General features: G+C 53.7%; 2 protein-coding genes and 1 long non-coding RNA gene across 4 annotated transcripts; 1 reads left to right on the forward strand and 2 right to left on the reverse strand.

Moving 5' to 3' along the window:
- Positions 1-1,543: 1,543 nt before the first annotated feature.
- LOC123465151 lies at positions 1,544-4,919 on the reverse strand. 2 transcript variants are annotated; one of them, XR_006640272.1, is made up of 2 exons: positions 4,730-4,919; positions 1,544-2,217 (listed from the first exon to the last, which is right to left on the reverse strand). It is a non-coding gene; the product is annotated as an uncharacterized LOC123465151 (long non-coding RNA). The 2 variants fall into 2 exon arrangements; XR_006640271.1 differs by having other exon boundaries at positions 4,620-4,919.
- Positions 4,920-4,950: 31 nt separating this feature from the next.
- Positions 4,951-7,839, forward strand: CCDC8 (coiled-coil domain containing 8). The gene has a single exon (XM_006067470.4). The coding sequence runs from the start codon at positions 5,724-5,726 to the stop codon at positions 7,254-7,256; it is 1,533 nt and encodes a 510-aa protein (XP_006067532.1). The 5' UTR covers positions 4,951-5,723; the 3' UTR covers positions 7,257-7,839.
- A 1,841-nt stretch (positions 7,840-9,680) lies between these two features.
- Positions 9,681-13,023, reverse strand: PNMA8B (PNMA family member 8B). Its single transcript, XM_045163223.1, is given in 8 exon segments — positions 9,681-10,427; positions 10,857-11,000; positions 11,002-11,088; positions 11,091-11,454; positions 11,456-11,523; positions 11,525-11,917; positions 11,919-12,025; positions 12,028-13,023. Coding segments are annotated over 8 exon segments (1,566 nt in total). The 5' UTR covers positions 12,254-13,023; the 3' UTR covers positions 9,681-10,250.
- Positions 13,024-27,353: the final 14,330 nt, after the last annotated feature.

Genomic DNA, 27,353 nt, shown 5'->3' on the forward strand with positions numbered 1-27,353 from the left:
GGCATCACTGACTCAATGGACATGAGTTTGAGCAAGCTCTGGGAGTTGGTGATGGACAGGGCTGCAGTCCATGGGGTCGCAAAGAGTCAGACACAACTGAGCGACTGAACTGAACAGAGTGACTGTGCCAAGGTTACATATGTCGCCTGGGAGAGAAGTCTTCAGAGACTGGCTGTCAACCTTGCTCCCACCCCCAACCCTCCACAGGCAACAGGCCAAATAAAGGAGCTTAAAAGAGTGTAGGACAGGGGACTTCCTGGTGGTGTAGTGGTTAAGAATCCACCTTGCAATGCGGGTGACGCTGGTTGGATCCCTGGTCAGGGAACTAAGATCCTACATGCTGCCAGGCAACTAAGCATGCCCTCCACAACTAGAGAGCCCATGCACCAAGAAGCCTGTGGGCCACAACAAGAGAAGAAAGCCTGCACACTGCAATGAAGACCCAGTGTGGCAAATAATAATAAAATAGTACGAGGCTAGAACCTCAGAAACCTGAGTAATTCAAAGCTCTGCCACTTCCTGGCTGTGTGACTGCCTTTAGCCTCAGTTTTCCTCCTCTAGAAAATGGGAATAATACCTGTTCCGGAGCGGTTGCAGCATTCAAAGAGAAAATACACAGGGTCGGGGGCAAAATAGGTGCTTGAAAAAAATGAATTATTATCAGTATTGTTACATTCCAGGCTTGAAGGCTTACACAAAGGGGAAAGCTGTTGAGAAAAATTGAGATTGATCTGCTTGATATGTAAAGAGTTCAAGACATGCTATTAAGTGAAAAAAGCAAGTTTTATAGCACTAGGTCCAGCCCAATCCCCTCACTCAATCATTCAATAAATATTTCGAGCTCCCATCAGGACTGTTCTGGATTCTGTGAATTCAGCACTGAACAAAGCAGACAAGCATCCCTGCTCTCATGGGGCTAGTATTCTCATGTGAAAGTGAAAGTCACTCAGCCATGTCCGACTCTTTGTGACCCCACGGTCCATACAGTCCATGGAATTCTCCAGAATACTGACAATTCTCTCAGAATACTGGAGTGGGTAGCCGTTCCCTTCTCCAGGGGGTCTTCCCAACCCAGGGAACAAAACTGGGTCTCCTGCTTTGCAGGTGGATTCTTTACCATGTGAGTCACCAGGGAGGCCCAAGAATATTGGAGTAGGTAGCCTATCCCTTCTCCAGCGGATCTTCCCGACTGAGGAATCAAACTGGGGTCTCCTGCATTGCAGGTGGATTCTTTACCAGCTGAGTTACCAGGGAATCCCCAGTATTTTCATAGGGTGAGACAATAAATAAATGAATAAGAAGATACCAGGAGGAAGTAAGTGATGTGATGAAAATAATTCATGATATTAAAAATCCTCATGGGGTAAATAAATTCTACCCATGAAAGAAGTTGTTTTTTTTTTTTTTTTTTTTTCTGGAAAAGTACAGAGGCATTTAACTCTGGTTACTTTGTGGAGAGAGACTGGAGGCTTGGGGCTGGGAGAGGGAGACATTTTTCATTTTACACCTTTCTATAACTTCAGCATTTTCTTAAATGTGTCGCAAGTGGCAACCAAGTATAGCTGGGTAGAGAAATCTGAGCCATGTTTTGTTTTCTTCCTCCATCCTCTTTGGATTTTTTTCATTTCTTTTAAACAAGAATACAAGTGGGAGCTATAATTATCATTTTTTTTCTGGGGCGGCTGAAGAATCTCGCCTGCCAGAGATGAAGGCCCAACAGCGGGAGGCTCAGGGGTTGGCAATTTTTGTAAGAATGTTGAACATTTGAGGGTTTTATTTCTAGGATAATCCTCCACCCCTTCCCCCACCACACACACGATTTTTACCGGTTACAAAATCCGACGCCTAATCTGCGAGGTCATTCTCACGTGGAAGGCTTGACTTCTCAGAGTTGGATTCTTAAACCTCAACCAGAGGTGTCCTAGAGATTTTTAGTTTCCAGCTTCCACAAAACAGCTTCTCTGGGAAGCCGATTTGGGGAATAAAGTCTACGGAAGAAATAAGCTGAGAAGGGGGACTGCCCCGCGCCACCCTCCGCCCACCTCCTTAGAGCCGACCGGAGTGGAGGAGCGCACCTCGTTGTCATGGAGACCGCTGGGCGGCGAGGGGAGAAATTGTGCAAAAGGGAGGCCCGGCTGGGGCTGAGCCCGGCGGCTACTGGGATGGAGTTTGTGAGGAGGAGGAGGAGAAAATCCAGCGAAGCCTAACGACTCGGCTCTGCAAAAACAAAAACAACCGGAATGAGCCAATACCTGTGCAAAAGCCTCGCTGAGACCTTAACCGTCCCCGCCCCCCGCCCCAAGCATTTTTCTTCCTTCTTTCCCTCTCTCCCTTCCCTTTCTTTTCGCTCCCTTCCCACTTTCCCTAAACATCTGCGTGCTTCCTTCAAGAGTGAAATAAAATCACACGTGGTGACTTAAACAAAATTACACGTGTTCATTTTTATCTTATGTTAACGTGGTTAGAGTACAGATTTTGTTGTTGCTGGGATTTTTCTTTAACACTTCTATTTCGTTATAATCATTCTCCTTTGTAATCTCATGGTCGCAATCCTACGCACTGAAACAGTATCTTGAAAAGGGTCCATGGCACAGAACAGGTTAAGGATTCTTGGGCTAGAAGCGGGTAGAGGTCACTCAATAGTTTGACGGGGAGGGCAGTGCAGTATGACTTCTGTAAAATGATGACCTTTGAGCAGAGGGAGATTGCCAAGAGGAGGGGAAAACACAACTCTCTGGACTTGGGGAACAGCTTGTGCAAAGCCCTGAGGTGGCAGTGAGCCTGTTTTTTGAACGAACGGTGAGGAGGCACGTGTGATAGGGCTTTGTGGGCCTCAAAGTTACCTGGAAAGCTTTGCAAATCCTGGTCCCCAAGTCCCAGGGATTCTGACCCCATAGGTCTGTGGCCACATCTGAGGACCTTCTATTTAATTTAACTTAAAAAAAACAAACAAAAAAAAAACTTGAAATCCTCAAAAGTGTAACTATTTATTTTGGCTGACCTGCAGGGCACATGGAACTTCCCCAGCCAAGGATCGAACTTGTGCCCCTGGCATTGGAAACAGAGTTTTAACCACTGAGCCACAGCTTATTACTTCTCAGCTTATTACTTCCCTAGACTTTATTCCCCAAATCGGCTTCCCAAAGAAGCTGTTTTGTGGAAGCTGGAAACTAAAAATCTCTAGGACACCTCTGGTTGAGGTTTAAGAATCCAACTCTGAGTCTCCTGCTGTATCGGCCTGAAGGCGCCCGATCTCGTCTGATTTTGGAAGAATCCAACTCTGAGAAGTCAAGCCTTCCACGTGAGAATGACCTCGCAGATTAGGCGTCGGATTTTGTAGCTTATTTTAATGAACATTTTTGATTGCTAAAAAAAAAGTCTACGCCATCTAACAGAATATAGAGTGAAAAGTACACGTCTGCCACTTCTGGGGTCCCCCGTCCCCCTCCCCATACACAGCCACTGTTGGCAACATTTATACATCCAAAGCTTCCCTGATAGCTCAATTGGTAAAGAATCCGCCTGCAATGCAGGAGACTCTGATTCAATTCCTGGCTCGGGAAGATCCGCAGGAGAAGGGATAGGCTACCCACTCCAATATTCTTGGGCGTCCCTCGTGGCTAAGCTGGTAAAGAATCCGCCTGCAATATGGGAGACCTGGGTTCAATCCCTGGGTTTGGAAGATCCCCTGCAGAAGGGAATGGCTACCCACTCCAGGATTCTGGCCTGGAGAATTCCAGGGACTGTAGAGTCGGACACGACTGAGTGACTTTCACTCACTCAGTCATACATCCAAAGAGAACGTGCTCCCGTCTATGCCATTTGGCCTATGCATGTGAACATGCCCACACACACACACCCTCTCTCACACGTCAGACTATTTCAGATTCAAATCCAGGTTCCCATCTTTCTTGCTCATGTGGCCTTGAGCAAGTGATTTTATTTCCTCAGCTATAAAATGGGAATGAGCATCCTATTAACTGTCTCATAATGCTTTGGTGAAGATTTCATGAGTTAATTTGTATTAATAGAGTGATGTCTAGTATTAATACATAGCTACCACTCCAGTACTCTTGCCTGGAAAATCCCATGGACGCAGGGGCCTGGTGGGCTGCAGTCCATGGGGTCGCTAGGAGTCGGACACGACTGAGCAACTTCACTTTCACTTTTCACTTTCATGCATTGGAGAATGAAATGGCAACCCACTCCAGTGTTCTTGCCTGGAGAATCCCAGGGACGGGGGAGCCTGGTGGGCTGCCATCTATGGGGTCGCACAGGGTCGGACACGACTGAAGCAACTTAGCAGCAGCAGCAGCATCCTCAGTTACTTTTTTTTTTTTTCATAGCTGCCTAATATTTTACTGAAAGAACAGAGTTTCTACTGATGATCAGGTTCCTTTTTGGTGGCTAAGTCGTGTTCAACTCTTTGCGACCCCATGGACTGCATGCAGCACAGCCAGGCTTCCCTGTCCTTCACTATCTCCGGGAGTTTGCTCAGTCTCTTGTCCAGTGAAGCCTGTGATCCCATCCAACCATTCATTCATTCACTCAGAAGTATTCTAGAGCACCTACTGTGTGCCAAGCTCCATCCTGGAGCTGGTACCAAGTTCTCTACCCACCTGTCTGGGTCTATAGGTAGGAAGTGCTGATACCAAAAGGCACGTGATTTTAAAATAGTAACACACAGTGCCAACGGGTTTCAGAGGGACTGCCCCATTTGCACGCCCACCTTCCGGGCTTGGCTGGAACCCGCACGTTTGGGATGGCAGGTTTGGGAACGGCCGCCTTTCCTAGGGAAAGCTGCTGACGTGGGCTTCGCTTCGGCGCGGGGCGATCGGCTAGGAAGACGGGGCCTCACAGAGGCCCGGGGCGCGGCCACACCCCTGTGGGGGAGGGGAAATGAGGGCGTCCCGAAGGGAGTGGACAGCCCCCCTGTCAGTCTTCCCGAGTCCCGGAGTGTAAGATGAGAAGGGGGAAGGTGGGCCCCATCCTGGGGACCGGCGAGGAGGAACTTCCTGCCCGCGCGCGCGCTCCTCGGCTGGGAGGCGGGAGAAGCGGCAAGGTCAGCCTGGCCTGAGGTGGCAGCCTGCCTAGGAGTGGGAGACCCTCCTGGGGAGCTGCGCCGCGGCCTCCGAGCGCCTCGGCCATATTGAATAGCCAAGGCTGAGCCGTCTTTGTCTGCGAAGTCCTCTCAAGTTCCAGGCGCATCTGTGGAACAGGAAGAACCACCGGACGGCCCGTGCGCCCGCAGTTGGAGCCGGGACACCTCGTCTGCAGCTTGCAGTGGGCTGGGAGCCTCAGAACTGACCTCACGCCGGCTCACGTAAGCATCCTGGGAATTGATTCCCACTAATACTTCGCGGGGAGCGGATCGAGACCCGACTTGTTGCAGAGAAAAGTGGGAGGTGAGACTCTGGGCAGCGCTGCGGGGAGAGCAACCTACTCCCCTCTCCCCGCCCAAGACTCGAGGCTACGAGTAGTTTGGGCTCATTGCCCCCAGCCCAGATTTCACCCTGGAGATCTTAAAGACGCTCGAGAAAAGCCATGTGGGGGGCTGGTTCCCCTGGGGCTTCCTCCCGTCCCCCGACTGTCTCATCCTTTGGAGCGTCCCGGACGTCTGCAAAGACGTGGATCTGGACGTTCTCGTCGAAGCTTTGAAGCCCGTGGGGACCTTTAAGAAAATCGGCAAGGTGTTCCGCCGGGAGGAGGACTCCACGGTGGGGATGCTACAGATTGGGGAAGACGTGGACTATCTGCTCATCCCCCGCGAGGTCCGGCTGGCCGGAGGCGTCTGGAGGGTCATCTCCAAGCCGGCCACCAAGGAGGCGGAATTTCGGGAACGGCTGATCCAGTTTCTGGAAGAAGAGGGCCGCACCCTGGAGGACGTGGCCCGCATCATCGAGAAGAGCACCCCGCATCCACCCCAGCCCCCCAGAAAGTCTAAGGAGCCCCGAGTGAGGAGGAGAGTCCAGCAGATGGTGACCCCACCCCCCCGGCTGGTCGTGGGCACTTATGACAGCAGTAACGCCAGTGACAGCGAGTTCAGCGATTTCGAGACCTCCAGGAACAAGGCTGACAAGGGCCGCAAAGGCGCCGGCCGTGGCAGGAAGGTGCGCAAAATGCCCGTCAGTTACCTGGGCAGCAAGTTCCTCGGGAGCGACCTGGAGAGCGAGGATGATGAGGAACTGGTGGAGGCCTTCCTCCGGCGAGGGGAGAAGAAACCCAGCGCGCCTCCTCCCCGCCGCCGGGTGAACCTGCCCGTGCCCATGTTTGACGACAGCCCGGGGCCCCAGCAGTCCAAAGCAGACAGGTGGCGGGAGTGTGTCAGCCAGGTGTCCTGGGGGAAGCTGAAGCGGAGGGTGAAGGGCTGGGCACCGAAGTCCAGCCCCGGGGTGGGCGAGGCCAGGCAGGCCTCTACCAGGGTGGAGAGGGACAGCGCATCGGTGCCAGGCAGCGCCAGCCGGGGGTGTAACGTGGGAAATGCACGAGATGGGCCGGTGCCTGAGACCCCCCCAAGGCGATGGAGGCCCCAGATTAACTGGGCTTCCTTCAGACGTCGCAGGAGGGAGGAAACAGCATCCAGAGCTCAGGGGGGAGAGGCTGCAGATGAGCAGAGGAGGGAGGCCATAGATAATCAGAGGGTGGAGGCTGTAGGTAATCAGAGGGTGGAGGCTGTAGGTAACCAGAGCGGGGAGGCTGTAGATAATCAGAGAGCAGGGCCCATAGCTGTCCAGGAGGCAGAGGCTGTGGATAATCAGAGAGCAGATGCCCTGGCTGTCCAGGGAGCAGAGGCCATACCTGTCCAAGGGGCAGAGGCCCCAGACAATCAGAGGGCAGAGGCCCCGGCTGACCCGAGGGCAGAAGCTGCAGAGGATCTGAGGCCAGAGGCCCCGGTTGTCCAGGGAGCAGAGGCAGTACCTGATGGAGAAGAAGCTGGATCGGTCCAGAGGGCAGAAGCTGCCTGTAATCAGAGGGCAGAGACCCCGGCTGTCCAGGAGGCTGAATCCTCAGCTGCCAGAAGGGCCACAGGGGCCACTGCAGGAACTCGGACCCGGAAACCGGTCAAAACAGTGAGGTTCCAGACCCCCGGACGCTTTTCATGGTTTCGGAAGCGCCGGAGAGCCTTTTGGCACACTCCCCGATTGCCCACGCTACCCAAGAGAGTCCCCAGGGCAGGCGAGGCCAGGAGCCTCAGGGTCCTGCGGGCTGAGGCCAGAGCAGAGGCAGAGCATGGAGAGCAAGAGGACCAGCTGTGAGGTGAGGGCAGGGGGGCCGCGGAGGACCTCAGCACCTTTCACAGTGTGGGTCACTCACGGCATGTCTCTAACTCTCCACACTTGAAAACGGAGGTAGACTGAGGGCCTGGCAGTGCCTCTCACATCTCTACCGAATGCCCCTTTCTTATTAAAATTGTATTTTCTATGCATTGATTTTTTTTTTTTTCTTTCTTTTTCCCCACATGGCTTGTGGGATCTTAGTTTCCTGACCAGGGATTGAACCCAGGTCTCCCCAGTGGTGAAAGTGCTGAGTCCTAACCACTGGACTGCCGGGGAATTCCCTATGCATTGATTTAAAAAAAAAAAAAAATACAGACTCTTTATAGTAACCCAAGGAATGTAATGAAAGAAACCCATACAATGGAGTTGCATCCCCTATGATTTTAACCTCCTCAAATGCAACTCGAGGTGCTCAGCCTGGAAAAGGGAGCGAGGCAAAGGAGAAATCCCTTCCTCTTCCCCTTTTTCTTCCCCCTTTTGCCCGTACACTTTCACTCACTGCCTCCTGGAACTGGAAAAGAGGGTGCAGGTCAACATGCAAATAAAAATATTTACCAACTTATTTCTTGGCTCTGGCTTGGCAACTGAAAAATGCTCCGGGGTGATTTTGTCACAGCCTTGTGTCCCCTTTAATCCCACCGTCCGTGATGCCTACCTGTGTTTAATCACTTTTCCTGCCATTCCCACACATCTGGGTTCTGCAGGCTTGGTGGGTCCAGGTCCTACAGTTTACATGCTTCATCCCTTCTTGGTTTCCACGTACAGAAGAATAATTTGGGAAACATGTCCAAAGTGCGGGTTCAGGGGCCCTTCACATCAGAGCTGTGAATTGCTAGAGCAGGCTGTGTGGCCCAAGAATCTGGGGCAGCTTGGTCACTGGATACATTGGGAAAAAATCACTGCAATAGGAACAGGCCAAAGAACTGAATTGTGGTGTGGTAGTGAACAGTGTATCAAGTTGCTGCTGCTGCTAAGTCGCTTCAGTGGTGTCCGACTGTACGACCCCATAGACGGCAGCCCATTAGTGAGCTTATAATCGGGTTGCTACACACCCTGGGAGCTGGGGGACTTCTCTCTGTATTGTCTGTTTTCCCCCTAACCCAGGGGGAAAAGAGACAGCAAATAACCATCCCCTGGCCTCCATAGAGGCCGGATAAAGGGAAATTCTTGGAGGTAGTGCTAAAGCCCAGCTGGGTCCTCCCGACAGGCTGCAGTCCTGGCCTGGACTTCTTAGACATCATTCTGTAGGTCTGGGGTGGGCCTGAGAATATGCATTGCTAAGAAGTTCCCAGGAGATGTGGATGCAGTTGGTCTCAGGACCTTACTTTGCAGCTTTACTGGAAAGTCGGTTTTGGGCTGCCTGACGTTGAGAAAACAGGCGGAACTTCAAGGCGGTGGACCCCAAGAAGGGTCATTGTGCTCGTGATTTAAGCTATTGGTCTTAGGGCGCCTCCTAGTGGATAAACAAGCCACGACAGCGCTCGCCTGGGTTGACGCTTCCTCCGCAGGCCTAGTTCTCAGCGGGGCGGAGCCTGCAATAAGGAAGGTGGGGCCTCGTGGGCTCCGGGCCCTAGAGAACTTAACAGCGGGAAAGACTTACGGGTTTCTGGCTTCTCCCTCCGGGCCGTTCCAGGACCAGATGACATTCCCGAGAGTCTCAGGACGCCCCTCTCTCCTTTTGAGCCGACCGAGGGGCGGGACAGCTTCCTCCTAGGGGTCCCAGGACTAGGAAGGGGACACGCTGCTGGCATGTCTGCAGGCTCCGACCCCAGGGACCTCAGCAGAGTTCACAACTCCAGTCACGTGGAATGTAATTAGACGGCCAACCCTGTGAAGGGAGGTGGCCTGTTTGGAGACATGGTCTCCTCTATGCCCAGCAGGGAATCCTGGCACCCGAACCCTCAAGGGTTACACATGAATAAACCCCAGTCTCCACAGTGGCTTGGGGCTTTTGCACGGGATGTTCTGCCTCCTGAGGGCGCTTCCACCGGGCATCCGCCCGCCTCACCCCTTCCCTCCAGCGCCCAGGGGACTGCCACCCCACGGGAGGTGGGTAGGGGAGAGCTGGTGGGACATCTAGGGGGAGCCACAGACCTGTGGGAGGTGCACTGCTTGGTACTGCAGAGAAAAGCCAACACACCGTATGTGAATTGTCCCAAATTGAAAGTGTTGCTAAGAAGTCCCATTGTTTGAAAACACTGCAGGTCGAGTATCAGATTCAGCCTGTGGACACCAGCAGGAGGCCTTGGCGCTGAGAAGCTGGTGCGTTTGTTCCAGCTGCACTTCAGATGGGCAGTGTCTTTCCCTCTCCCCCTTCCCCTCCTCCCCTGCTCCTGGTGCCCTGGTCACCACCCCTCCCTCCCCCTCCCCCACCTTTTCTCCCCTCCCCCAGGAGCACACCCCCCTGCCTCTCAGGCTTCTCTGCCTGGAATCCTCTCCTCCCCCAGCAGGAGGTTCAGCCTCCTGGCTCAGCTGCACCCTGACACTCCCCTTGCCCGGCTGGAACCTCCATCACACAGGCCAGCTCCCATCAGATTGGAATGAGGAACAGAGGCTCACAGATGCTGGCCAGAAACATGAGTCTGGAAGGGATCGGGGCTCCACGGAAAACAAGAAAGAAAGCCCCGGCACTGCTGGCCTCTCTCGGTGCCCGGTGTCCGCGGACACACTCGCTCCTGTGCTAAGCTGGGAGACCCAAAGCCAAGCCGGCTGGGTGGGCCCTGAGACCGTCGCGTCACCTGGGGCTGCTGCCTCCGAGGGCGCTCATTACACGTTACATTCTTCTTGCATCAGGATCGCCCGCGCCACCTGCAAAGGAGGGACTGAAAGGACCAGAGAGCGAGCGGTGGGCGGCGCGCACAACTGAGCCGGAATGCGTGGTTCGGCCAGAGCTGCCACCGCGGCGGGGAGGGCGGAGGGAGCGCCGAGCTGGGACCCCACGGGCAGCTGCAGCCTCGCTCCCTCGGAGCGTCCCTAGCGGCACATGGGGTGCAGCCTCCTGCCCCAACCAGTCTTCTTCCCACGCGCCGACTTGGAGCCCGCGGGCGACTGAGCCCTGGGCAGGCCTCGGCCTGAGTCCCGGCTCCCGCGCACCCCATCCTGCTCCTGCTTCCCGCCGTCTCCTGGGTTTTCGTCTCGGGAGGGCGCTCCTCAAGCCTCGGCTGCCGCTCCCCTCCTCTCGGGTTTTGCAGGTTCCCAGAAGGGGCGGGCTTCCCTCGTGGCTTAGAGGGTAAAGCGTCCGCCTGCAATGCAGGAGACCCGTGTTCAATCCCTGGGTCGGGAAGATCCCCTGAAGAAGGAAATGGCAACCCACTCCAGTACTCTTGCCTGGAAAATCCCATGGACGGAGGAGCCTCGTAGGCTACAGTCCATGGGGTCACAAAGAGTCGGACACGACTGAGTGACGATACATACAGAAGGGGCGGGAGCTGACGCTGCCTGCTAACCCAGGGCCCTGCAAGCCTTGCGGGCTCCCTTGGTCCAGGGGCTTCCTGGATGCCCGGTCCTCGGACTCGGACTCCGCTCTCCTCCGCTCTCCGCCTCCTCCGACGCCTCCTCCGACTACCAGTTCCCGCGGGCCGCCTGCAGTGCCAAGACCTCCCCCAGGTGGCCTTTGGACAATTTCAACCTCCCGCCCTCCCAGGCCTTTTCCTTTTCTTCCTCCATCACCTCAGCCACGTCCTAGGTCGCCCGGAGCGCCTCGAGCTCCAGGAGCCCACCCCCCCCCATCTTCTTCCTCCTCCCCCCAGCTCCCCAGCGCGCCCCGGGGAGCCTTCTTGCCCTTGAAGGGGGTCTGGGGCTCAGTCTTGGTGGGGAGACACATTCATTCCGGCAGGTGTTGTCGTTGGCCTTCCTCAGGACGACGGCGGCCACCTGGAAGCCTGCCTCCTGCACCTTCACGCGGTTCCGGAGGTCTCCTCGGCCATGACGGACAAGACCTCTTGTCTTCCTTGTCCTTCAGCCCAGCGACTCCATCACATAAGCCATTTTCAACACCTCGTCCTGGGCAGAGGGGTCTGTATGAGCCACAGGGGCCACAAACTCAGGATTGTTCACCCTCTCTTTTTCTTGATCCCCGTTTTCCTGGGACTCGCTTTGGGAGGCGTCGCTGTCCACGGTCTCCTCACCAGACGCGTCTCCCACTGCCAGTATGGCTGATAAGTCGACCCCCGCCCGAAGGGGGAATCTTTCTCCTTCTCCTTTTTTTGGCTTTGTCCATCACCGTTGCCAGGACCAAGAACTCACGGAGGACTTTGCCCGTCATCTCCTTGGCTCTGGAGGCCCCACTACCAAAGGAACTCTTCCGCGGCGGCCTGCAGCGTGCTATGACCCTCATCCCCGCTTAGGTCCTCCCGGTCCATCTCCTGGATCACAAGCCCCAGGCTCTGCTCAGAAGAGTCTTCCGACTCTCGCTTCCCCGATGTGGATGGCCGCCCTCCACAGTCCCTCTTCTTGCCCGTCTGGGTCCACCTGCTGCCTCTGGTTCTGTTTCCGCCATCTCGATGACCAGATGTTCTAGCATTTTTGGCTGCACCAGGAGCGAAGTCAGCCTCCCTGACCGTCGGCCCCGATCCCCAAGCCTGAGTCTCCGAATCGGGAGGGGTGGACCTGTCCCCAGAGACCCTGGCCACTGCCGCCTCGGGGGGAAGGGAGTTCACCCAGCAGCGACAGTCTCATCTGCCTCAGGACCGTCGTGTCCTCCGCACTTTCCTTGCACAGAATCCTCTAGACGCCGTCCTTGCCCGGATCTCACCGGGGATGGCGCTGTGTTTAATGTTCTCCACAAACTCCATCACGGTGGCTTTGGCCTTCTCGACCCTCCTGGCCCTGGCGTTCCTCAGCCCGAACGTGCCCTGGGGCAGGAAGACCGGCTGCAGGACCGCTTGTATGGCCGCTGGCTCCACGTCCTCTGGGAGGCCCCGTGCATGTCCAGGGCCAGCCCCCTGCACCAGTCCCCCCAGAGGGCCCGTGGCCATGGTGCCGCCTCTGGCGCTGATCGCGGAGCAGGAGGGAGCCCGAGGCGCACGTGGGCTGCGGGGCCCTGGGCAAATGCCACCCTGGAACAGCGCCGCAGGGCCTGGAGTTCAGGTTCAGATGAACGTGAACAGGTTCCGGCTCCCGCTGCTCCCGGGCGGCTGACCCGGCGGCCCTTCCCGAGACCCCCTCCTCATGGGGGTCCTAGCACCCACAGGGAGTTTACGTGGCAAATCCAGGGATGCCACCGGCCCCTCCGCTCTGCCCTTTGTGCCTGACCGAGGCGGAGTGACACGGCGGCGCCCATGCCAGTTGGTGGGGAGAGGGGCGAGGTCGGCACCTAGAGCCGCAGGGAGAGGCGCGTCCCCCTCGCGGCTCCGGGGCCAAGTCTGGCCATGCGGCCTTCTTTCAGTCTCTGCAGTTCTGAGCGGAGGCGGCTGCTCGGCCCTGCGCCTGCGCACACAGGCTCGCCCCTGCTCCCAGCTGGGCCGCGTCACCATGGCAACGCCGGGGCTGCTGCCTGGGTCTCAGTTGCTGGGGTCTGAAGGGATCCAGCTCTAGACGAGCCCAAGCAAAGGAAGACTCTGAGGTTTGGGATCACCATCTGTGGTGAGCCCCCCCAAAGGCCATATTCACAGGGGGCAAGACAGCAGTTAGGGAGATCCGCGATCTCCTTCAGGGGTAGACGCTTCCAGCCCTCCACCGTGTACAGGTGGGGTTCAGGCTGCAGAGACGTAGATCAAGAGCCTCTGGCCGCCCACGGTGGAACCAGGACTCACTTTTGGGGTGCAAGCCACGCTCAAAGTTTTCGGGCCTCACTCAGTGGGAATCGGCTTCAGTAAGGATACACAGGCCTCGGCTGCGAAGTGCTGGCATCCTTTAGGGTCCACAGCCCTCAATGATGGGGTCCGGCCTCACTCTTACAGATGTTTCTGTGGCCATAACCATACACCTACTATTAACTGTGTGTTTTTGCATATGGTTCCTGTGTGGGTGTGATCAGCAGTGAGAATAGACATTACTTCCGGAAGAAGACCTTGATCCTGACTGGGTCCACAGGCTGGGAAGGGTGAATGTCATAGCTACCACGAACACACTTCCCCTTCATCATCCTTGCTAACCCTCACCCCAGCTCTACATAAATCAGGCACTGTGGCCCAGCCATTGGGTTTCTGCTGCTGCCCTCGCTATGACTCTGGGAAGTTTCCTGGGTTTCTCTACACCTCAGTTTGCTCCTCTGTGTAATGCACATAACCATTAACCCTACTCATAGGATCCTTGGGCTTCCCTGGTGGCCCAGATGTTAAAGAATCTGCCTGCAACTTGGGAGAGCCAGGTTTGATCCCTGGGTTGGAAAGACCCCCTGGAGAAGGGAATGGCAATCCACTCCAGTATTCTTGCCTGGGAAATCCCATGGACAGAGGAACCTGGCAGGCTACACTCCATGGGGTGGCAAAGAGTCAGACATGATTGAGTGACTAACACTTTCACTTTTCACTTTCATAGGATCCTTATGGGGATTAAATAGGATGATCCACAAAAGCCCTTGGAACAGAGGTTAGCCCAGAGCTGGTGCTCCCTGAAAGATGGTGATGAGAATTCATTCTTTCTTGACCCTTTTTACAATCATTTAATATAAATATATACATTTAATTGTCAAATAAATATATAAATAAAGAAGGGAATTAAAAAAAAAGAAACCAAAACACTTCGTTTTTGTTTTGTTTTTAATGTAGGAAGAGAGTTTATTGCAAGGTTACCATGGCAACTGGTCCTAGGACAAACCAAACTGCTTGCTCACTCTCCTACCTGCCCCCCAGCTTTCATTTTCCCTGCTTCTCCCTTTTCCTTTCCTTTCCACCAAATGGGTGTCACTTTTCTCTCTAGAGCAGTGTGGCCTAAAAGAAATATAATGCGAGCCCCCAAGGCAAGCCACATGTGTAATATGTAAGTTTGCTAACGGCTACCTTCAATACATAAAAAAAAGGGGAAATGAATTTTAGGAATAGATTTTCATTTATTTACATTATTTATTATTTACAATAGCCAAGATATGGGAGCAACTTAAGTGTCCATTAACAGATGAATGGATAAAATGGATAAACAAGATTCCTTCATCTTTATTGTGTATTATAATATATAGAGGATTTACACATGTGTTTATAAATAAAGAAGATTTTCTATCTATATATATGATTGAGTAATATTCCACTAAATATAATGGAATTTATTATTTAAAGACCCATTTTAAAAAGTAAAAAATCTTGCCATTTGGGATAACACTGATGGAACTAGATGGTATTGTGCTGAGCAAAATAAGTCAGAGACAAACAAATACTATATTATTTTACTCATATGTGGAATCTAAAAACAAACAAACAAATGAACAAACATAACAAAACAGAAACAGAGTTACAGATACAGAAGAGAAACCAGTGGTTGTCAGGCAGTGGTGGTAGGGGTGAAGAAATAGAAAGAGATCAAGATTCAAAGGCAAGTCCCGGAAGTATACTTCAGGAGTTTCTATTAACAGCAGTTTGACCTCCGGAGGGCAGTTTGCAAACGTGATCTGGGCACCTGAAGCGTTTATCGCCCCATTTGGGAAGACTGTATGTAGGCTGCCGGGAACAGTCATGAACTTTGAACTGATCCACATCTTCCCCTACTTTTGGGGATCCCTCCAGGCATTCACACCTATACAAAATAATCAGTTCACAGTGATCTCAGCTCAGAACCTAACTCCATGTAACATACAAGCACACAGCATAGTTTTAAAACTGGTTTTCATCACCGCTGACTATGGCAGCTTCTATTCTAGGGCACCTGCCATCCTTCTTGCATAATTCCAGTTTCTGTTCGTACTCAAGCCCACATTTATTCCCAAAAGATAGGTGCAATGGATCTTTGCTCCATTTTCTGGCCGCAGATGGAATTCTCCCTCATTTCTCTCCTGATCAGAGTGAGCCAGAGCTGAGCAGGAACATGGTCCCAGAAGCCGAGTAGAAACTTAGAGAGCAAGGACCAGCCAGGCAGGGCATTGGGAACCCCAATCTGTCCTGCCTAGCCCCTCTCTGGATATCTGTCCTGGAATTAGGATGCTCTGTTGGACAGAGATGGGACCCATGACTGGCCTAGCCACTGCCTCCAAGCTGGGGAAAAAAAAAAGAGAGAGAGAGAGAGAGCTTATCAAATGTTCTGCAAAATTCTTCCCACTCCCTGTGTTTGAGGACAAACGCTGTGCCTGCTTGTTAAGAAGGAATGCTCAAAATTCTCCAAGCCAGGCTTCAGCAATATGTGAACTGTGAACTTCCTGATGTTCAAGCTGGTTTTAGAAAAGGCAGAGGAACCAGAGATCAAATTGCCAACATCCGCTGGATCATGGAAAAAACAAGAGTGTTCCAGAAAAACATCTATTTCTGCTTTATTGACTATGCCAAAGCCTTTGACTGTGTGGATCACAATAAACTGTGGAAAATCGTGAAAGAGATGGGAATACCAGACCACCTGATCTGCCTCTTGAGAAATTTGTATGCAGGTCAGGAAGCAACAGTTAGAACTGGACATGGAACAACAGACTGGTTCCAAATAGGAAAAGGAGTCCGTCAAGGCTATATATTGTCACCCTGCTTATTTAACTTATATGCAGAGCACATCATGAGAAACACTGGACTGGAAGAAGCACAAGCTGGAATCAAGATTGCCGGGAGACACATCAATAACCTCAGATATGCAGATGACACCACCCTTATGGCAGAAAGTGAAGAGGAACTAAAAAGCCTCTTGATGAAAGTGAAAGTGGAGAGTGAAAAAGTTGTCTTAAAGCTCAACATTCAGAAAACAAAGATCATGGCATTTGGTCCCATCACTTCATGGGAAATAGATGGGGAAACAGTGGAAACAGTGTCAGACTTTATTTTTTTGGGCTCCCAAATCACTGCAGATGGTGACTGCAGCCATGAAATTAAAAGACGCTTACTCCTTGGAAGGAAAGTTATGACCAACCTAGATAGCATATTCAAAAGCAGAGACATTACTTTGCCAACAAAGGTTCGTCTAGTCAAGGCTATGGTTTTTCCTGTGGTCATGTATGGATGTGAGAGTTGGACTGTGAAGAAGGCTGAGTGCTGAAGAATTGATGCTTTTGAACTGTGGTGTTGGAGAAGACTCTTGAGAGTCCCTTGGGCTGCAAAGAAATCCAACCAGTCCATTCTGAAGGAGATCATTCCTGGGTGTTCTTTGGAAGGACTGATGCTAAAGCTGAAACTCCAATACTTCGGCCACCTCATGCGAAGAGTTGACTCATTGGAAAAGACTCTGATGCTGGGAGGGATTGGGGGCAGGAAGAGAAGGGAACGACAGAGGATGAGATGGCTGGATGGCATCACTGACTTGATGGACGTGAGTCTGGGTAAACTCTGGGAGTTGGTGATGGACAGGGAGGCCTGGCGTGCTGCGATTCATGGGGTCACAAAGAGTCGGACGCGACTGAGTGACTGAACTGAACTGGTGGATGCAGAGAATAAGATTGTGAGACAGCATCACCAAATCAATGGCAATGAGTCTGAGTAAACTCCGGGAGACAGGGGAGGACAGGGAAGGCCGGCGTGCTGCAGTCCCGGGGGTCTCAAAGAGTCGGATGCGAGTCAGTGACTGAACGACAACAGCGCTATTGGAGCGGAGGGTCTCAAAGTGTAGTCATGGGACCCCTAGGGAATCCGCAAGGACCTTTCAGGGGGTCCATGAGATCGACGCCATTTTCATAATACTGCTCAAACATTATCTGTCTTTTTCACTCTCATTCTCTCACGAGTGTTCAGTGGAATTTTTCAGAGGCAACAAGACATGAGATACTGCAGCTGAACAAATGCAGAAGCAGGTATGAGAAACCAGTTTCTGTTGAGTCAGACAGGAAAGAGATTTCCCAAAAGATAAAAACAATGCCACTCTTCTCAATTTGTTTTTGTTTTGGAAAATATATCTATACATATGTTATTTGGGTGAACACGTCACATATGTTTGCTAGTGCTATTTTTAAACAAGTTCATAAGTAAATACTTCTAATTGCTCAGTTGACATTCTTCCAAAGGTAAATATAGACAGATTGAACCCATAGAAACAAAAGCTCTTTGGGGTCCTTGATGAGTTTTTTAATAATGTAAGACATCTTGAGACCAAGCAATTCCAGAACCACTGAGTTGGAGACACACACCGCTGAGTTGGTACAACACGAGGTGCCCTAGGGCCCTCAGATAAGAGAAAGGTGACTGGGGGTGCTTCTCCTGCAGGTTATAATTGAATCACAGGAATGAAGTTCACTGCTTCTTTGTCCCCACTCCATAGTCTTTCTGCTCCTCTTTCTTCAATCTCTCCCTCCAGTGGTTACCAGGGAAACCGCAACAGCAGATCCTCAAAGCAAAATTCATTTCACTGCCTTGTGTCTGGATCTCAGTGGCCAGTGGCATGCCTTTCAGGACATCTAGATCCAAGGAATTGTCAACTCCACCTGCTTCCGTGTCTTTAAAATGACATCTGATCCTCACCCCCTTCTCCCATTCCTCCATCAACCTGGACAACTCTTTGCATTTTGTACGTTTTCATGTCTGTCTTTTTCTTTTCATGTGTTCTTGCAAAATGTGCGTTGCTGTTTGGGGGCATTTATGCTATGTTTGCACAATTCCTTGTATGGTATCTATCTCCATTCGTTTCTCACTTCTTTAAATTTTTAATTTTATTTTGGAGTATAGTTAATTAACAATGTGACAGTTTCAGGTATACAGCAAACTGATTCATATATATCCTTTTTCAAATTCTTTCCCCATTTAGGTTGTTACATAATATTGAGCAGAGTTCCCTGTGTTATGCAGTAGTGCTTATCTATTTTATTTTTGCCATGCTGCATGGCATGTGGAATCTTAGTTCCCAGACCAGGACTTGAACCTGTGCCCCCTGCAATGGAAGCTCTGGGTCTTAACCATTGGGCTGCCAGGGAAGTCCCAGTTATCCATTTTAAATATAGCAGTGTCTACAGGTCAATCCCAAACTCCCTAATGTTACCCACTTTCTTAGCACTGGTGATAAAGTGTCTTAGAGCAACACCAGTTATCTTGTCTGTAATTCTACCCGCTGAGCAGGGTTGCAAGATGGTCATTCATCACATTTTACCTTTTTCCTGTCCACTCCTCCAAGAAGAGACACTGATAACAGTTTTAAAGCAAGGCGACAAGTTCTTTGATCCTCCTCTAGGAGTGGGGTTGGTCCACATTCCCTTTTCTTGAATCTGACCCTGGACAAGCTTGTGACCACCTCAACAGGTATGGCAGAAGTGATGCTGTGTCTTCCAAGGTCAGTTATAAGGCTTTTGCCCAGTTCTCTTGGAGTATTTGCTCTCTAGACCTCCTTCCCAGGACATTCCCGCTTGAAGCATAATTGCCATGCTGTGAGGAAGCCCAGCCCACATAGAGACCAGTGTATGTGTTCAAGTCAACATCTCCAGCTAAGCGCAGTCTTCAGATCATCCAAGATGGGGCACCAAACATGACTGATGAAGCTTCCAGCTGATTCCAGACCTTAGTCATTAGAGTCACCCCAGCTAAGGCACCAGACATTGCGAAATTAAAAAAAAATCCACCCCCACTGTGCTTTTTCATTATGCTGACCTACAGACTCCATGAACATAATAAAGCATTCTGTGTTTTATGTCACTGAGTTCAGGGTGGTTTGTGTATGTATGTGTGTTAATGGCTCAGTCGCATCCAACTCTTTGCAACCCCACGGACTGTAGCCTGCCAGGCTCCTCTGTCCATGGGATTCTCCAGGCAAGTGGGTTGCCATTCCCTTTTCCAGGGAATCTTCCTGACCCAGGGATCAAACCTGGTCTCCTTCATTGCAGGCAGATTCTTTACCACCTGAACCACCAGGGAAACTCTGGGGTGCTTTGTTATGCAGCAAAAAATAGCCAGCACACACTGTCCCATCCTTACTACTTTGGGCTGGTAACTAACTTCTCCATGCCTCCGTTCATGTCCCTGAAAATGGGGATCACGTTCTTTTACCATCGTCAGGAAGATAGGAGAGGTTGTGGCATGCTGGTGCCCAGCAACAGCCCCGCAGCCCCCAGCAAGTCCTATTGAGGTTATGAATCAGCGGCTAGTGGCTTCCAGATCACCCACACCTGACCATGATCGCAATGGGGGCAGCTTATGCAGAGACCACTGCAAGTCCCAATACCGAGTCCCCATCCCAGCACCTCGGGTCCCTAACATTCTGCACCAGTTCATCCTTGGCCACTTCCCCGGCCCTCACTCCTCCACGTCCAGTTTTCCCCTCCCCTCTCCCTCCAGAGTTTGGGGAGACAGCAAGGAACGGGTCCAGCCAGAGATTCTGGAGTCACACGGACCTGACTTGAGTCAAGCCAGACCGCCTGGGTTCATATTCCAGCTCTGGGTGACTCTGAGCAAGTCATCTACCTTCTCTGAATCTGTTTTCCCATCTGTAAAATGGGTACAATAAGAGCGCCTACACTTGCTTTTAAATAATCAGCGCGCATGTATTGAGATCTATAAATAAGTTATCGTTCTTACTGTTAGTGCTGAGCTCCAGCCCCCTACATTGGAGCTGAGTCTGAGCAAATTATTTCGCTCATGCTCTTGAGCTCTCGGAGAAGGCAATGGCACCCCACTCCAGTACTCTTGCCTGGAAAATCCCATGGACGGAGGAGCCTGGTGGGCTGCAGTCCATGGGGTCGCTAAGAGTCGGACACGACTGAGCGACTTCACTTTCACTTCTCACTTTCATGCATTGGAGAAGCAAATGGCAGCCCACTCTAGTATTCTTTCCTGGAGAATCCCAGGGACGGGGGAGCCTGGTGGGCTACCGTCTATGGGGTCGCACAGAGTCGGACACGACTGAAGCGACTTAGCAGCAGCAGCAGCTTGAGCTCTGGGGAGGCGCCTTCGCAGGTGCGTCAAGTAGCAACCCTGGAGCGTCGCCTGGTGGTCAATGCTGGAGCCACACTCTGCAGACACTCCAATCGGCTCACGTAGCACCGTCAGACCTTCAACTACTGCTCACAGCCTCCACTATTCCCTCCCCGCGATTCTGCGACATGGAACATCCCTGAGAGGCAGGGAGAGTGTTGAGGGAGGGGGTCCCAGGCCGGACACTTGCGACTTCAGGTTCGGACATTAGATCTATCTCCCCGGCCCTCCCCCAAGACTGAAGGGGCTGGTATTGGAGGTTTGCTGGATTCAAGGTGTGGCACCAGGCTCATGTCAGCCCGTGCCACAATCGCACGATCACACACTCACAAAACGCTTACACACTGGCTTACACGCACTCACACAAACTAACATTGACACACACTTGGACTGAGCCTACATACATACACACACACACATACGCGCGCTCACACACACACAATGTGTACACACCCCAAGACTCGCCCACCTACACCCACGGAGAGACCCACCCAGTCCTCACAAGTGAAACACACAGATAAACTACATACGCCTCAGCCCCGAAGAGAAACACCCACATCCGCAACTACAAGCACGTGAACAAAATCAAATCCATAAGGAGACCTCCAAGCAGGGTCCCCTGACTCAGCGACCGACGCCCCTTGCGCACTTTCACACCCACCCCCCACCCCGTAGGAGTCGGGAGGGTCGCGCCTGCCCATGCTCGCACAGAGCCCTCCCCGAGGGACCCTCTAGGTTATCCTTCGGGCTCACCAGGTTCAACCCGGACCTGCCCTGGGGCGCAGGGAGCTCGGACCCCGTGGGCTGAAGGGGTGCCACAGCCAACCGGAGCTGGAGATTCGGTCAAGTCCGTAGGCGTGTGTCAGGGAGCCCCACTCAGCACCCCCCGGGCCCACCCCGCGCGCCCTGAGACTCCCAGCCTGGGGACGACTCCAAGGTGAGGGAAGGACGCCTGCCTTAAACCAGGACCCCGCTGGGTCTCCAGCTAAGGTCCTGGGGGAATGTATGTGAAAGGAAGGAAAGACGACAGGGAGATCGGAAGCAGGGAGGGAGAGAGGGAAGAAAGATCTTTAAATTAGAAACCTTTGGTCCAGCTTTCTTCTGTGAGCCATGTCTCCCTGTGCCCACCAGAGGGCGCCCTGAAGCAGCAAATCCCTAAAGCATCGTCTCATCTCTCGATACAAAAAGGGATTTAGGACTGTACTGAGGAGAAGGAAGAGGATTAATACCAATATCCGTTACTTAAAGCCCTACTGCACCCCAGGACGTGTGCGAAATCCTCCACGTGCCTAACTCAACACAGTAGCTCAAAGTATCCCACAAAGGAAGAAAATGCGGCTCAAAGATGTTTAACTCTCCCAGCAACACAGAGCGCCTAAACTGCAAAGAAACTTCCAGCTCTGTTCCTGGTGACCCAACTGCCCTCTGCTCCTTGGTCACATCCCTGGCACAATCAGCTCACAATTCCCCGTGGACCTGGCCTTGCCACTTTCCCCACTCAGTCACACCCCACTCCCATCAGCTCTTCGGGTCTCCTGTTCTCCATCCTGCCACCGAGGTTTTTGTACACCAACCCTTTCAAAAGCTGCTGCTGCTAAGTCACTTCAGTCGTGTCCGACTCTGTGTGACCCCATAGACGGCAGCCCACCAGGCTCCCCTGTCCCTGGGATTCTCCAGGCAAGAACACTGGAGTGGGTTGCCATTTCCTTCTCCAATGCATGAAAGTGAAAAGTGAAAGTGAAGTCACTCAGTCGTGTCCAACCCTCAGCGACCCCATGGACTGCAGCCTCTACCAGGCTCCTCCGTCCATGGATTTTCCAGGCAGGAGTACTGGAGAGGGGTGCCATTGCCTTCTCCGCTTTCAAAAGCACTGTCTCCCTTTCCCTACTTCACCGAGGGTCACCTGCTCCCTTCAGACTCTGGTCAATGTCACCCGTTTAGGGAAGTGGGTCCTGATCCAGAATCAGCTCCAGCAATTTCGACCCTCCTCCCCTGAGGATCCAGCCTTTTCGTTTCTAACACTCACTTCCGTACGTGATCACGGAGGCTCTGAGCTCCAGGAGCCAGAGCCCATCTCAATCATCACCGTTCCCAGTGACGTGCACAGGTGTGTCCCAGAACAGACACCAGAGGAACACTGAATGAATGAATGAAGTCTCCAGGCGGGAATGACTTCAGTGAGCACCTAAATGGGTGAATGCTCTTCTCCCTATCAGGACTCCAGAGATTCTCCAACAAATACCCACAACCAAGGAAAAGATCCCGTACTCCCTTTCAGGCCCTTCCCAATCCAGGTACAGTGAGTCTCACTACTGCCCCTCATCCCATTGGGACAGAATCTCCTACTTTCCAGCCCCGTGTCCACACACATTGCCCTAAAACCTCCAACCCCCATCTCCTAAGTGATTCATGTCCCTTTCTCGTTGTGGCATATGCTCCCTCACCTGGAGTGATCCAGGTGGTTCCTGTGGGGATCACTAACCTTCACTCACTGAAGCCTGGCCAATCAAAGCTCCCAGTCCCTCTCCAGTCACTGTGATTGGTGCAGAGGCAGGCACGTGACCCAGCCGATCCAATGGGAGCTGGTCATGAGTCTTTGGCTGAATAAACGGAAGTAGAGGCCTTCAGCCAGACCTGAAGCTAATTCAGCCTGGACTTCACAGTGCCATGAGCCACTGAAGTCCCTTCTCAGCATAACCCAGGACACATTTGGTTTCTGTACTTGAAACCCAGTGTTTTGTGTAATCAGTTTCCCTAAAGCATTCTCCAAGTGTCCCAAGAGGAAGGGGCGTAGGGGCCTCTCTGGGCCCTGGCAGACATTACCTCTGCTCCAAGGGCTGGGGCAGGACTTGAGGGCACTAGGAAAGGGTCTTCCTGATTTCTCAGGCCCGGCACTCTCACTTGCCGTAGGTTCCTGAGGCTTCTTGCCCTTCATTCCTGGGGACCCAGGTCTCATGCCAACAGGGCGGCAGGAAAGGCGGTCTTGCTGCCCCCGGAGCAGACCCAATGGCAGGAAAGTTCTCTGGGCTTGCAGATCTGACCGCGCTTGCGCACGCCCACAGTTCGGCCACCAGCTGGGATGGGGAGAAGGGAATCGCTGATTTTATCTCTAATATTCTGCCCAGATGGAAGGAGGGGATGAATCCTGTTACCTGGGGTCCATCCTGGAGCCTGGGGCCTGGGCCACCACCACAGTGTGGGGAGGGGAGGAGGGACGGCAGGCCCTAGGGTTTGAATGGGCAGGTCGGAGGTGTCATGGGGTGCAGTCTCCTTGATCATCCTGGGGAGCCCTTGGGGTGTCAATAGGGCAGGTAATCATTCAAGCGGCTTCCTGTGGGTCACTATCGTCCGACGATCTGAGCTGGCCTGAGGCCCCTCCCATGGGCGGGACTTGACCTCCGAGCCCCGCCCCCACCTGCTCCACTCTACAGAGAAGGTTCCCCCCCCAGTCCAGAGGGCTGTAAAACCTGGACAGCAGCTGTACCTCTGCCCCAGGCCCGGGCCGCTGCTAGACCCCGACTCAGCCTCCGTCTCATCCGGCCACCTTCAAGGCCCTTCGTCCTGCCGGGACCCAGACTTCCCACTTGCATCCCCACCTCAGCATTGGCTTCAGTCCACACCCCGCCTCCTGGCCCTCACTATTAAACTCACTCCAGACCCAGATTATCCCGAGTGAGGACTGATCCCCCCCACCCCATTAAGGCCAGGTCCCCCCAGACTCGGTCCCCGAGTGAGTGGAATGGAGTTCTCTGTGCGAGGCCCGTCCAGTGAACCAACAAAATGCATCTTCCCATTTTCACTGGGTTTCTTAAAACAAATGCTCAGACACTGGCAACAGCCTAAAAGCGGTTGCCATGGAACCGGAGGTAGCCAATGGGAGAGGGAGGGGTGCCAGCGCCCAGGGAGCCAAAGCCTGCTGCTAGCTCTGATGCTGACCGAAGAAACTGGCAGGATTGGGAGGGGCCGCGTGGGTCACCCTTGGCTGGTGCAGGAGGGAGAGTTGTGGTTCATCATCCAGGAGGTCCCAACTAGTGCAGGGGGCTCCCCAAAGGACCCAGAGCAGGCAGCTGTCAAAGCCGTCCCAGTCTTCCTGCCCAGAACATGAGAGCCGCAAGGGACAAGAAGGCCAAGGGCACCCTGGTAGAGTTTGTGGAAGACATTAATCACACCACCATTCCCAAGGAGATCCCAGACAAGGACAGCGTCTGGAGGATTCTGTACAAGGATCGCGCAGACAACATGAGAGTCCTGAGGCAGATGAAACGATAGCTGCTGGCTGCAAGGCCCCACAGGCTACAGCGGCCAGGGCCCCGGGGACACCCCTCCTAATTAGAAGACCCAGGTCCCCCTTTCTGGTGCAGCCAGCAAGGCTAGCACCGGTGGTAGGGGGAGGGTCACAGAAATAGAGCCAGAGGCCAAAAGAGAGGCCGAGGAGGGCAGCCACATACCTCTGCAAAGAGTGATTCTAAGGACCCTTCTTCCATCAGAGCCTGGGCCTCAGGATGGCAGAGGTGGAAGAGGAGGACCTGAGCAGGGACAAATGACAAGTACAGTGTGCTGCACACGATACTCCAGACAGGCTGCAAGGAAGGCCTGCAGAGACGTGAATGAGGCAGAGAGTCCCATGGAGTTCTTGGCCATGTGACTCTTTTGGACAAAACCAAGAAGGTGACAGAGAAAGAGCCCTTGGATTTGATGAGCTTGACCATCAGAGGAGCCAGAAGCGGCATCCTGACCTGGTGGCTCTTGTGCTCGAGAGGGACACACCTGATAAGACGCTCAAGGGCAGTGACTCTTCCGGAGGTGAGTCCTAGAAATGAGATGGCCAGGTCACCCAGAAGGATGTGGAGGACCCCAAGCTCTAGTCATCGTGGCCCATGGGATTTCATCAGACATCAAAACTCGCGGGGAGATGTTGAAAATGGTTTCTGTGGTGGAGTCGCTGGGCTGAGGGACAAGGAAGACAAGAGGCCCTGCTCCAGGTTTTGTCCGTCATGGCCGAGGACACCTCCGAATTGCATGAAGGTGGAAGAGGCAGCCTGCCAAGTGGCCACCGTGGTCCTGAGGAAGGCCTGAAACTGGGGGGAACCTGCTGGAGTGAATGCGTCTCCACCAAGACTGAGCCCCAGACCCCCTCCAAGGGCAAGAAGGCTCCCCGGGGCGCGCTGCGGAGCTGGGGGGATGAGGAGGAAGAAGGGGGTGGGGGGGCGCTCCTGGAGCTCGTGGCGCTCCGGGCGACCTAAGACGTGGCTGAGGTGATGGAGGGGAAAAAAGGAAAAGGAGGTTGAAATTGTCCAAAGGCCACCTGGGGGAGGTCTTGGCCTTGCAGGAGGCCCGCGGGAACTGGTAGTCGAAGGAGGCGTAGGAGGGGGTTTAGGACACAGGCTCCGAGAGGGCGTCGAAGGACGCGGAGAGCGGAGTCCGAGTCCGAGGACCGGGCGTCCAGGAAACCCCTGGGCCAAGCGGACCCGCACGGCCTGCAGGGCCCTGGGTCGAGCAGGCGGCGTCAGCTCCAGCCCCGTCTGGGAACCCGCAAAACCCGAGAGGAGGGGAGCGGCGGCCGAGGCTGGAGGGGCGCCCTCCCGAGACGAAAACCCAGGAGGAGACGGCGGGAAGCAAGAGCAGGAAGGGGCGTGCGGGAGTCGGGACGCAGGCCCGGGCCGGCCCAGGGCTCAGCTGCCCTCGTGGGAAGAAGACGGGTTGGGGCAGGAGGCTGCACGCCATGTGCCGCTAGGGCCGCCGCGAGGGGGCGAGGCTGCAGCTGCCCGTGGGGTCCCAGCTCGGCGCTCCCTCCGCCCTCCCCGCCGCGGTGGCAGCTCTGGCCGAACCACGCATTCCGGCTCAGTTGTGCGCGCCGCCCACCGCTCGCTCTCTGGTCCTTTCAGTCCCTCCTTTGCAGGTGGCGCGGGCGATCCTGATGCAAGAAGAATGTAACGTGTAATGAGCGCCCTCGGAGGCAGCAGCCCCAGGTGACGCGACGGTCTCAGGGCCCACCCAGTCGGCTTGGCTTTGGGTCTCCCAGCTTAGCACAGGGGCGAGTGTGTCCGTGGACACCGGGCACCGGGAGAGGCCAACAGGGCCAGGGCGTCCTTCCATATCTCCCTGGAGCCCTGGTTCGTTCCAGACTCATGCTTCTGGCCAGCGTCCGCCACCCCAGTCTGATGGGGACTAGCCTGTGTGATGGAGGTTCCAGCCAGGCAAGGAGAGTGTCAGGGTGCAGCTGAACCAGGAGGCTGAACCTCCTGCTGGGGGAGGAGAGGATTCCAGGCAGAGAAGCCTGAGAGGCAGGGGTTGTGCCTCTGGGGGAGGGGAGAAGAGGTGGGGGAGGGGAAGGGAGGGTTGGGGACCAGGGCACCAGGAGCAGGGGAGGAGGGGTAGAAGGAGAGGGAAAGACCCTGCCCATCTAAAGTGCAGCTGGTACAAACGCACCAGCTTCTCAAGGCCAAGGCCTCCTGCTGGTGTCCACAGGCTGAATCTGACACTCGACCTGAGTGTTTAACAGAAACCTTAATTATTTGCAAAGATTTTCAACTCAGAGCAGTTCACGGAAAATCCAGATTTCCAGGTTTTCTCAGTAGCAATGATGGGCATCGCCCTTCCCACAGGTCTGTGGGTCCCTGGCTGGCTGTCCACTCCCCACCCCCAGCACTGATTTGTAGCCCCTGACTTAAGGTGATAATTTAAGGGGATAGGTTTCCCCAGTTCAGCATCTGGGTGAATTAAATGCCAGAAGGGACCCTTAGCAGGGACTTGTGAGGGGCTGAGGCTGGTCTGGGCTGGGGTTGAAGGTGCCCCAGGGCCCGTCTTTAGGAGGGGAGGAAATGTTCCCAGGAGGGAGTGCAGCCTAGCCCTAGAGTCCACTCAGATAGCCCAGCCTGGCTCTGCAGAGCATCAGCACACACTGTCTCAAGTGCGGATGCTTTTGGGACGTGTTCTCATCCCTGTGGTGACGTGGGCACCAGCCCCCACTGTCCATCGTGAAGTTTTCCCTGAATCACCATCTCCATCTCTGCCCTTCCAGGTCCTCTTGTCCTGGAGCCATCTGTGTATCTGTGACTGAGATCCCACCCCCAGGAGGTCAGGAGGCACCCCCCACCCCCGCACATCTCGAGGGAGGCACAAAGGC

Source organism: Bubalus bubalis, chromosome 18, assembly GCF_019923935.1.
Source record: "Bubalus bubalis isolate 160015118507 breed Murrah chromosome 18, NDDB_SH_1, whole genome shotgun sequence".
Classification (NCBI taxonomy): domain Eukaryota; kingdom Metazoa; phylum Chordata; class Mammalia; order Artiodactyla; family Bovidae; genus Bubalus; species Bubalus bubalis.

What these genes read in the sequence shown, in the direction of transcription:
- CCDC8 (XM_006067470.4), top strand. Translation starts at nt 5,724, where the DNA reads ATGCTACAGATTGGGGAAGACGTGGACTATCTGCTCATCCCCCGCGAG.